Source organism: Aulostomus chinensis, chromosome 22 (assembly GCF_037954235.1).
Source record: "Aulostomus chinensis isolate RoL2024-O1b breed Wild chromosome 22, RoL_Achi_v1.0, whole genome shotgun sequence".
In the NCBI taxonomy this organism is placed as follows: Eukaryota; Metazoa; Chordata; class Actinopteri; order Syngnathiformes; family Aulostomidae; genus Aulostomus; species Aulostomus chinensis.
The window spans coordinates 20,759,969-20,772,308 of record NC_141341.1 but is presented as its reverse complement, the minus strand read 5'-3'; the positions used below and the strand labels follow the sequence as shown (position 1 = coordinate 20,772,308).

General features: G+C 47.5%; 1 protein-coding gene across 8 annotated transcripts in view; it reads right to left on the bottom strand.

Moving 5' to 3' along the window:
* LOC147241128 (growth factor receptor-bound protein 10-like) overlaps positions 1-12,340 on the bottom strand; it is a 52,880-nt gene that overhangs the window by 31,636 nt on the left and 8,904 nt on the right. For all 8 annotated transcript variants that reach the window (XR_015111141.1, XM_086192752.1, XM_086192748.1 and 5 more), the window contains 2 exons: positions 10,160-10,267; positions 3,736-3,829 (listed from right to left, as the gene is read on the bottom strand). Coding sequence is in view for 7 of the 8 variants with exons in the window: in XM_086192752.1 (XP_086048878.1) it covers positions 3,736-3,829; positions 10,160-10,210 (145 nt within the window). In the remaining variant the exon portion in view is untranslated. The remainder of the gene's footprint in view (positions 1-3,735; positions 3,830-10,159; positions 10,268-12,340) is intronic.

The following is a 12,340-nucleotide window of genomic DNA, read 5'->3' as shown; positions in this document are numbered from 1 at the left end:
ATTATGGGATGGAGGGCTGGCGGGCTGGGGGGGGGCACGGTTGGAAAAGTACACGATACTCACTGATGAGAGATGGTTACTATGAAAAGTTTAGGATGACCTGCAGTTACGTCTCCTCAGTTATTATTAGCCCCGCAGTCTCCATCAGAAGGTCAAGACTCCAGTTTGATCAATACAAGTTTCAAGTCCAGCGAGGCGACGGTGAGTGTTTAGTCGTCATGAGAGAGGAAGTGTGAGCACGCTAACACGGCCAAGAGGAAATACCAATATTGCACTAGCTACACGTTAGCCTCTTAGCATTTAGCCTAAACGACACCGCTCCCTTGTCTAAGTTATTCCCCAAAACTGCTAAAGAATTCTTAAGTTCTTGAAATTCTCCACCATTCTGAGGTGTGGCAGGCGGGTGAACATGAGTGGAAGCCATGATTCCATCTAGATTGAAGCCTTTCGGAGTGTCACCGTTTAGACTGGTGCGTGCACCTACTGACGACTCTTTCCTTCAGTAGCCATGATCCTGACCTCTGGCCACCAAAGTCTAATCAGTCTTGAGTCTAACTTCAAGTTTGAGCCAAATTTGAAGGAGTTTCCCCAGGAAGTCCTTGGGAAAGCCACAACTGCATTTCCAGGGGATTTTTTTTTGCGGCTTTTGCGGTCTATTCTTTTCCTTGTCGTGCAACAATGTACTCCTGCATGTATGACGGAAACTCCACAGATCTGTGAAAAAAAAGGCCAACGTGAGGAGCAGATGTGTGAACAGATAAATCAACTCTATGTGAATCCATGATCCTGCAGTTCCAACCATCAGCGTAGTGCACGCGGAGCAGCTGATGGCATCTGTGACAAACACTGCTGCCATAAACAGCAAGACACCAGTCAGTATCCTACTTCAGTCTTCTCAGTAACCTCTGGAGAAGCCAGAGCAGAGAGACAGCAGCACAGACGGAGTCAGGGAGCAGCTTGGAAACACAAAAACACTCTGCCCAGCTGATGGTGGCGTCACAGACACCACAGGATTATTCTAATGGTCAGATACCGAAATGTGCCGGGCAGACGGACCCTCCTAGAACACGCTGCCTCTGCCCACAGCTGACCCCAACATGGAGGCATGGGAAACTCTGGTGGCATTTGTCACGTACAATCCACAAACTTCAAATGGTTCCGTTATAAAAACCAGCATTTCACGAAGGCCACAAATATCCTCTCTCGTCTCTATCTTCTCTCTCATATTCATTTAGAGGAAATGGAAAGTTTTCTCTGCCCTCCACTTTCTGATTCAGGCTGATAAACCAGCTGGAATTTTACATAAAATGTAGCCTTGTGCAGCTGTTAGAGGATCATGATAGCATCACTGGCGTTCCTCTCCCTCCTCTCATTACTGGCTTGGCCCTGACTGCACTGCTGGCCTCAGGCAGAGATGCCAGAGGACGTATAGCATAAAAATTTCCCTGTGATTTTGATGGCAGATGAACTGCTGCAGCAGCCGAGCTAGCGTCTGGCTACAAAAGCAACCATGCTTCCATGGTCACAGGAGCGAGCCGGACCATCAGATTTCAAAAGGGAACCAAGAGCTTCCTTATTATGCTATGGAGGGAAAGTAGGAGTAGGAGTGAGTCTGACGACCTGGGAATGAGTTCGCGTCGTTGAATGTCTGCTCGGTCACTCAATGCTGTTGGATAATGCTTGAAATAAGGCCTGTGGTTCACGCCAGCTCAAGAAATTCTAACAGTGTGTTAGAAAAACACTGGTTGCTAGCAAGCGGCTAAACGAGACTACAGAGGCTGCTGTGGACATTAAACATCACCACACCAAAAACAGAGGAAGCACCAAGCCAGTTGTCTGCGGTGCAGTTTCTTCATAGCACAACAGTAGCTTTGTACTTTTTACAGTTGCATTTAGGTTTCAAAAATCATAAAAGTGGCGTTTATTAGTGAAGACCATCTTGCTCAACAAAATTGTCAGACTCATAAACTTTTGCTCGCCACAGGGCTGATTTTCGACAGGTTTCATTGGCCCCTGCTATACTTAAATAAGCCATCACAGTCACAGAGTAAAAAACTATTCTGCGTCAACACTGATGTCAAGCACTCATCAGAACATTCGTGTTTCCCTGACCCATGATGCAGGGACAAAGACCTGTGGTCTTAGATTTCACCGATTTCCCAACATTAGAGGTTTTGTATAAAGTGGATGACATGTAAGTTACCATCGCCGGGGCTGAGTGACACCCAGCACGTAAGCCACGGCGTATGGGCTGACTTGCATGCAGTAAATTTGGTGGCCTGAACGTGCCATGGCGTCGTCAGAAAGAGAGGAACAGCAGGTAACGTGAGCCAGACGAGGTCTAAATATACCGTGTGTCTGTCTGTTTATATGATGCTTCACCGTCGGGGGAAAAGTCAGATTGAAACAGTAGACGGGTGACTTTGACAGGGACTCGCTGGAATCATCAATCAGGTTTTCTCGACAACACAAACCCTCAGGGAGCTGCAGATGATTGACACCACACAAGTCTGACGGTCTTATCGAGGCGTTACACCCTTCACCAACCTCGTCGCGCTCGCTCCATCCCCTCCGAGCCTTCCAGGCCGAAGCCCTCCGTGAATCCGTTAGATGGCGGAGCAGTCGTGCTTATCCTCTCACCTCCTGCTTGTTCGTGCTCTCCCAGTGATTTGATAAACACCAACAATCGAGCCACAGCACTGCATTGCTTGCAGACAAACTGCCATCTCACTCTCTACTCAGAAAAAAGTATTTCCATAATCTCTTCTTTTTCTTAGCTCTACAAGGATTCTGGTGGATAAACCGGCCGACCACAACACAATGTTTATACCACTGCGGTTTTCTAATACTGAGACATCAGACTTGAGTGTGGCAGCAGCTAAAATCCCTTAACTTGATGTCTCATCATCTACCGACACTAATTATTTGTGGTTAAAAGAAATTGCTACACCACATAAAATGTGCCTAGAAAAGCAAATATGTGGATTTCAAATACATAGAAGTATTTTCATTAATGCTTTAACAGTAGAAATCCTGGTCTGAGTTGACTGCTCACCTTCCCTTCCACGATCCCCACCTCTGCCCCACAGACCTCTGGCCTAATTACTGTGAACTCCCCCCTGACCGCCACGGGCTGACCCACAGGCCTAAATAAACACCCCACCCAGTCCCCCATTCACATGGAGCCATGTTTACAATTACTCTCACACGAGCCTGACCACCACACATCAGCCGAGCTGACAATCCAGTCGACCGCCAACCCAAGGGAGCAAAAAAAAAAAAAAGGAGGGGGAGGGAGAAATTACAACCTCCTCAGGTTGGCTGCTTTCCAAATGGATTCCCAAGATTTTCCACGCTGGCTAAGGGGATTTCTGAGAATACATCAGGAGCAGGTTTAACATATGTGAGTGTGTTGGGAGGTAAAAAGTGCTGAGCAGTGTTTAAAGAGAGGGCAAGAGGAGGGGACACTTGAACGCTTGTCTATAACCGCTCTATCTGGAGAGCAGTGATGAGGGAGACAGCGTCCTGGGTGGAGATGGAGATGGGGGGGGGGGGGGTCTAGGACGTCAGGAGGAGCGTCAAGTGTGTTGGCACATGGGGGTTTGACAGCCATCAAGTACACAACAGGTACGGAATAAATGTTGCATAAATCAGCTACGTTTCAAAAGCGGGATGTGAAAATTGTGAGCCACATTTTACAGTTTAACTCCCGACTAGAGAGGTGAGGAGGGTTACCATGGTGATGTGGCAAGTTCTGATGTGCTGAGCGCTGAAAGCCTGGAACAATCAGCTCCTCGGGCCTGTGAGTAGAAGTGCGGTCCATGCTTTCCTGCCAAAGGAAAAAAGAAAAAAAGATGTTTTTGATCAGACCAGGTCATAAAAAGCCATGTGGGTTTAAGATCTCAGTTCAGTGAAGCAAAATACAATGTGGTGTTTTCACCGAGTTCAAAGAATCAGACAATAGATGGGTTCAAGCCTCTGCTCTCGAGGAACACCGAGCCTCACCCTCGGAGACCAGGGACGCTTTGACCCCGTGACCCCAGTGACCCCCCCACCCCCCTCCTCTGACAAACATCCAGGCGATGTCACAGAAAAACAGATCAATCATTTTCAGGGTAAAAACATACCAGTTGAACTCACTTATTCAATCTGAGATCGAAGCGCACGGCCAAGTTCCTACATTGTGTAATTTGAAGCAGCCTCAAGGCAAGAACACTGCAGAGGAGAAGGGAGGGAAAAAGGCCAAACAAAAATTTTGATCTTCCCTTTTCCAGGAAAACGAAGAACGCGGAAGCATTGCTTCCAGGAATTGCTTGTAGCCAGAGGTCCTGATGTGTGCATGTATGCACAGACGCACTCACGCACTCACACGCACTCACACACACACACACACACACTCACACGCACTCACACACACACACACACACACACACACACTCGCACACACACTCACAGCGCCCCTTGGTGCTTCGAAAACATCCATAAATGCCCGGAGTAAAATTTATAGCTCCGAGAAGCAGCAGCCAAACACTTTCCAAGGAAGAAGGCTTGGCTGCTGGGTCTGTGAGCTGACAGAGAGGCTGCAGGCTTCTGCTGAGGCACAGACCAGAGACCAGCAACCCGGCAACTAAACTCCCTCTAACCTACAGAAAATCCACCTCAGCCTGACAGACACAAGCCCTGCTGCACACACCTGTGACGAACACCTCCAGACAGACACCAAGGCCTCCATTACCTCTGGAGGTCTTTGCACATTTCTGCACACTGCAAGCGAGCTTTTCTTTAATGACTGTGAAACTCAGTGTTTCTTCATGGATTACTTCAACTTTCTGTGACGTGCTTTGATCTGACTAGATTGTCACTCATGGTTCTGTCCATTGGGTTAAAGGCAGCAATGATAATAATACTGCAAGGGTTACATCCTTCTGTTATATTTATTGCACTGTGGGAGGGTAATTTGTTTTTGCTAAGCTAAGGTAACCGGTGAATACCTTCTAGTTCAAGGGTGCCAAAACTATTTACCTGAGACGTCCCAAACTCAAACTAAATGTTGGTGCCACAGGCCAAAAGCAAACACATGCTGGGTCTCTTTTTCAAGCCACCATTGAAAAAAGAGGAGCTTGAATCTCCTCAAAAGGACACGCACTTCCTGAAAGCCAACTCCGAGACATCCAGGGGGTTTCCACCCCGGCCTCGGAGGGCGTCCCGTCCAGACCCTGAGTCATTAATAATAAACCCACCAAATAATTATGGAGAATTACAACATTATAACTGAAAATTTCCACTTGACTGGCATAACTTTTCTAGCCTTGTAAACTAATAGACCACATGCGTGCATTGAAAAGCATCTCATGTGATTTTGCTCAGCCAATCAAATCTGTTCCTTCTGGTCTGTAAACACTGGAACGACCTCAAGGCAGCTCAAGTACACAAGGCACTGGATGGCAACCAAAGTCAGGAACCATCATGTTCAGGACCTCTGCTTGAGGACATTCATTCCAACTGGAGAGTGGCGTATCACAGATATGGACTTTAATTTTTCTGAACAAATAATAACAGTAAATCGGAAGTTGTGTGATTATTTGCCAACAACCCCGACCTGACCATACTGCTGCACGCGTGCACGAGTGCAGGCATGTGACGGGAGAGTGGGGCTCCCCCCAAAAGCCAATGTGTAATTTGAGCCCTGGTAACAGTTATCAGCAGCCTGTTAGAGCCTCGCTACCGCCAACACCACAGAGAACCGTCCCCTCAGAACCTGACACGATGCATTTTCTCTGACTCGGTCGGTGGAGGAGCCTCCTGATGCTTCCTCGCACAGGTGAGCCACAGTGACAGGAGAGTCAGAGAACAGCAGGCTGACTGTTGGGCTCTCTGAAAGCGTTCTGCAGATGCAGATTGTTTTGCACAGTATCCCAGTAGTTATAAACAACATTCTTGACATTACTAGTCACGAGGGTATAGTACAGTACAGGAGGAGAGGCTTGTAGTTTTATGACTTGTGAGTCAGTCCTCCTGGGAACTTCCTCAACGACTTCAACTTGTTTTCATCAAGTTCACTCAGAACATAGGAGGATTACGTTCCGAGACGCCTGTAGGACTGTGATCGCTGATCGGAAATCACAAGTGTTCAAAGTTATGTAGCCTGGCGATTCTGTGGCACAGCTTCCTCATCAAGTAGAGTTCACAAGTTCAACTAGAAGGAATTATTGGCCACCGTGAACCAACTTCTTTGGATAATTTAAGATGCTCAGTCGCACAAGGACCGTCCGCACGCAACAATCGCTCTGCTACTTCCATTAGTCCACGCTACGATTCCTGGCACAATGACATCTGTCCTCTTCCTCAGTGAACACTGACAAGTGGCTGACAGTAGGAGTGCGAAAAGATCGTGGCTTTAAATGATGTCGTCACTTCCACTGTCCTGGTCAAAGTGTTGATATTCCTCCCAGAAAGCATTTGCTCCAGAACCAAGTGAAAGGTTGAGGAGTCGCCGTCTCCTGCAGCTTTCCTGGATTCAAACGTCTCGTCCTGTTTCGCTGCATAGAACAGATCAAAGAAGTGGATGTTGCTGGGTCTGAAAAGTGGAGCCTCTGCGTTCTTTCCACAGGCCAGTAGGGGGCGACTCCACTAGGTTTCTGAGATAGCGACCCGACTCAGTAAACATTTTCCTAATGAATTTGAAGTCCAAGTTGCCCTAGACAGTAGACCAGGATCAAGGTTTGAGCCAGGTTGAATGCACAGCCTGTTATGGGTCTGGTCCAGTTCACACCACAGGTCCAGGATCTGGCATGCATGGGTGGAGCTGAAGACACCTAGATGTGCGGATTCATGGTTGTACAAAATGGCAAACCATTCAAGTTGTCTTTAGGGTTCAACAGCAAATGGACTTTTACGCTGAGTAGATTAGCCAAGGTTGACGCAGCTTTCATCAGAAAGAAGATGGCCTCTGTGCATCCTGGCCAGGCACAGGTGCTGCTGGCGCTACACCAGTAAGAGCGTTATTGTGTCCCAGCTGGGCTCAGGCCAGGAGTGTCGTGGTCTGAATGGTGTCCCGGCTTTCAAATGGATCCTGTTTGCTTCTGTGGTTCATATTTCCAGGTCTGTAGTTTCTAACGTCGCAGTATCAAACAGCTCTGAACAACTATGATGGTGGCGATGGCTAAAACGAAGAATTCAAGTCTTCAAAGTCAGTAAACAAACGACTGTGTGGCTCTGTCTTCTTCTTTTATTCAGCCCATGGTTGCTCTTGTGCGCGGAGAGACATGACTACACTTGACATCTCTTTCATTTCAGCCAACCTTCTTCCCTTTCACTCTGCAGCCCACAGCGTTAACATCCAGGCAGTTCAGCTTTCTCTCAAAGCATCAAAGGCGATACTTCCTCGAAAGCACAAACACAAAACTGAGCATTCCCATTCCCCCGGCGACCGCTGCTCACAGCCACTCACCTCTGCACGAAGAGAATATAAAGAAAGAGGGACTTGTGGTCCATGTTCTCAGACAGAACAGCCATGTTCAGTACCACTGTTGCTGGCACCACTGCCGACTTTTGAGGGATTTGTGCTGCTTCATTCTTTCCACGCTTCTGAGTGGTTTAGGTCATAACTCAGCTGAGCTTCCAGTCAGACGACTGTGGTTTATTAATGCTGCGCTTGTATCCACATTATGAACGCAATCGAAGCAGAGCAGCAGTTGATCGCTGCTTCCGCGGCGACATCTTTCGCATGGATCCAGAGTTCTCACCAAGATCGCCAGACACACATGCACACACACTAAATCTTTTATTTTTTTCTGAATACAGGCCTGGAGCGCTGCCTGGACTCCCAAACATGCCCGCCGTTATGTATGGCGTTATGTAAGTATGTCGGGAAGAGGGCTCATTTGCTCCTTATCTATACACACTAAACTTAAAGTCACTGCCTACAGAAAGACTCCATGGTGTGTGTGTGTGTGTGTGTGTGTGTGCGTGTGAGAGAGAAAGAGAGAGAGAGAGAGCCTTGCTGTGTCATGTCAACTGGCAAGCTTTACATAACTCACACACACACACACACACACAGAAACACACAGAGCGATGTTGTAACCCACTTCTGTAGCTCGAACTATCAAACTTTGTTTTTTCTCCACAAGATGCAGGGTGGAGGAATGTTGTTTTCTATGGGGATTCAATTCACTATTCACTGCAGTCTTACTGGTGCAAAACCTTTTCCTGGAAGCTAACGTGAACCAGTCCAACTTAATGTCAGCTCAACAGGGACTCAGCTGTCCCACGGTTGGGGTTAGCAGGGAGCTGCATTTTTGAACCGCCACTAAAAGGAGTAAAGCAGCAGAGGCTACGTCACCTCCGTCGTCCTATCAGCCCCAATAAAACTTCATACCACCGATCCCATGCTCTCAGGCCCGTCACACAACAAAGCTCACAGCTTGTTACTGTTGTTTGTTTAGCACTCTATTTATAGACCTCCATCATGCTCTTTCGCCAAATTCTTTAGGTTACTGCAGGGCTGGAGAGGAGAAAATCCAAGTGGGTAACAAAGGGCTCTTTCTGCAGGAGCTGGACAGTGGAAGTGGGTCTGTTGTGTTGCAGATACACCATATTTCACCTAACGAGGCTGGAAGTCATTCGCTGCGAAGTGGACACACAGAGCAACAGCACACATGTTGATACACACACACACACACACACACACACACACACAATAACCTAAGGCCAAAAAGAATGGACATTCTCACACTAATGCAGCGACTCTTAACCTTCAGTTTGTGTGGACAGTGGCGGCCCCTCTGGCCAGCAGAGGCAAATGTTAATCAGAGTGAAGGCACGACGGATATTTCTCATGAGTTCCTCCTCCAGTCATACAGATGTTGATCTGCCTGGTTCAGGCTCATCCGCGTAAAGGAACTAGAGAAAGAAGAAATCTGCGTTTCGTCTGCAGGACGCGCATCACCGTACGTGGCTCCTCGCCTCAGGCAGGCGTGTTACAGCAGTTCATTTGTTAGGTCAAGTCTTTCCTCAGGTAGGTTACCTGTCCTTTCTAAGTCTGCTCGTAAAAACACTTAGCATATCCTGCACTGTCCGCAACCACGTAGACTCTCAGCGTGGAACCTCGTGTCTGGCCTGATTCCTGTCAGAGATGATCTACATTCTCTGTCCTTGTGCTCTTTGGAGTGGTTCCGTGGTATTAGCCTCTGGAGAATTCTAGAGCAGCAGAACTCATAACGTGGTTCAGATCCAGATGTTGTAAAAGCAGTTGTGAGAGCAGAACTCGACATTCATATCATCACAGGTTTGATTTGTGTGTTGAAGTTGTAAATGACCCCGCTGACCCCAGGGACTGTCAGAGGCTGACAGATGACGGACACACCCCTGGCACACACCACATCGCCTTGTCAGACATGAAGAGACCCTTCCCTACTGTGTGTGTGCGCCAGGGCGCCGAGGCCCTCAGACACTGGCTGACCACTAGTTAGCTTAGCAGTGGATCATCGGGGGAGGGAGGTGGCAGCCTACCCCCATCTCCCCCACGTTACTTCCAAAATCTGTAGTTTCTGCTCCATACATTCAGGTTGAAACAGACTGTGGTTTGTCATGTTAGCTGAAGCTAAGATGGAGCCTTGGAAGTGCTGCAAGAAATCTCTTCACACCGCAGTTTTACCAGGAAAGTAGTTCTGATTATGTCACAGGTTATGAAATCATAATATCTCCTACTATTAAATCATTTCACAACAAATGTTAGGGATTACCCTAATTATGTTAAAGCAGGCCGATCAAGTTTGCGAAAAGTGTCGTCGTGCCCTTTCATTTGCATTCACAATGCTAAGCTAACTAGCAGTCAGCTGGTCTCTGTGGGTCTGAGCTCCCTGAGGCAGCACAGGGGAGAGAAGGGGGTCCATCTTCTTGGACTTCTGGAGAGGACGGACATTGTGCACATGTCATATAACGGATAATGGATGCCGTGTTCTTTTAAAGTGGACCAGCGAGTTTCAGACTGTGTATGTGCAGTCTGAAATTGAATTTGGTGTCAAGAATAGCAGTATTTACGTAACAGGCGACTAACAAATTTGTAGATTCCCTCGAATGAAAGATGAATGATGGCTGGGCACTGGGAATACGAAGGCTGTGGCTCGAAATACAACCGTCCAACGTGCATGATACTAACCTGATAGTTGGAGTGACGTAGGAAGTAGTCAGGGCATCCTGCTAAGGCCATGGTGTTGTTTCAACGCTCCCGCGGTGGGGAATGACACCCACTGGTCTCAGCAGCACCCTGGACACAGGACACATGATGGAAATGAGGAAAGGAAGCAGCGCTATTCACTAAAAAAAGGGGGGAAAGATGGGGGAAGAGAAAGAAAAACATTTAAGAGTAAATATTCGGGGAGGGATTCCTGCTCAATGAGTTTGGTACACTGGAAGGAAAAAAAAAGCACCCTACACCCAACTCACTCCTAAAGAGAAAACAAAGAGTGCGTGTGCGAATGAATGTGCACGCATGGATGAACATGTGCACACCAAATCCAAACTAAACACAGCCATTGTGTACCACACACACACACACACACACACACACACACACTGGTTCCCAAACAAAGCCTAGGGCTTAAGACTAAATAAGAAACCCTCTCCAAGCTAGCGACACATGACCACTCACCACCTGCAGACTGATGGGGTCTGAAGCGGGGGGGGGGGGGGGGGGGCACTTGAAATCGGAGACTGCTACTTTCACTGTGCTGCGTTATCTGCTGTGAGTAAGCAGGGGGAAGTTGAGCGTGTGTGTTTAGAAAAAAAAACACACACACACACACACACACACTGGCCATCTCACTAACTCAAGGGTGATTCCACACATTTGCATTAAAAGGTGCAAAGTTCCAGGTTTCCACCTCCCAGCCAGCAGGTGTCTCCCTCCCTCCTGCTGCACTAATCTAGTCTCCTGGTTACCAGGTTGACTCAACGAACCACAGGTGGTCACAGGTGGAATCGCAGTAATCAGACAGACAAGTCATGTGGTCAATCTCGTCACCGTGGTGATGATGTCACTCGCTAACAATAACAACGTGAACTTGTTAGAGGCTAAAGTTGCTAACTTGAGTTATTGCTATTTTTAGTTAGCGAACGTTAGCTTAGCTGTCCATCAGAAAGTGGCCCCTGCAGCTCGGACCAGCGTAGAGCTGCTGAACCAATGTTGACCCTCGCCGTGCTCCTTTGTTGGCGTGATAACATCTGAGATCATAACGGAACAAGGCCCCACGGTTCTCAGACGTTCCTCTGACGTTCCGTCTGGCAGCTCCTGGGCTCCTGTGGTCGGTGACCTCACATCGATGCACCTGATATCAAGGCGCTCACTCACTGACTCAGAGATCCTCAACTTTGCACCTCGCTAGAATTTCTCTGCTTCTATTATTTACTTAAATGATCCGTTGTTGTTTGCAATTGCTGTCTGTTGCACTTTTAAACACAGGAGAACCTTTTGTCTTCAAGACAGTCCAAAAGATCTTCGCAGCTGCTCCAGTAAACCGAGTGTGACGCCAAGAGGATTTCTTGACCCGCCGTTTGTCTGTTTTGGAATCAGATTTCTGTTTGTTTCATAGTTTTGGCTGAAAATTCAGAATCCGTCATGTTGGTGGAAATCCCGGAAAACCATCAAAGTGTAATTGACTGTTGCCTTGCAGAATTCCTATCTGCCCGCTAAACTGTAACAACATTTAACATGTCCACCTCATAAACCGGGTTTGTCTCTCGATTCAAGAGAAAAAGACTCAGCAAAAGGAAGAAGCACGTTATCGAGACGGATATTTCCGCAACCCGCTTTCAGATTTCAGGGAAGGACTGCTGCACACACTCACACACACACACACACACACACTCCCGCTCTTTGACTGCTTCTTCTTCACTTTCCCTCTCCGTGTGTCTTCATTGTACATATCATTATATAACCGATATCAGATGATTCAAACAATATCTCTTCCTCCTCCTCCTCCTCTCTCTTCGCCCCACTAATTACTGTTTCCACTGGGGCTCTTCTATCTTTAGCTGACTCTGCTGACTGAGAATGTGTGTTTGAAAGTGTGTGTGCGTGTCTGTGTGTGTGAGACTTGCACAAACGTTGAAAAGACTGCCTCTTTGCTGTTGATAATTGCAAGCTTTTTTCATTTTTTCTGTTTTTTTTTTAACACTGTGACCGCTGTAATATCTCACATGTTCTGGCAAAGGCTTATGTGTGTGTTCACACCAATTAAAGTGCTGGCCAAAAGGGCAGCCTGGACCGGCCGTATGTGCGGCTAATAAACCTGAAAGTAAAGCCAAAGCTCCAAGTGCTTGACATTTGCTGACATTTGTG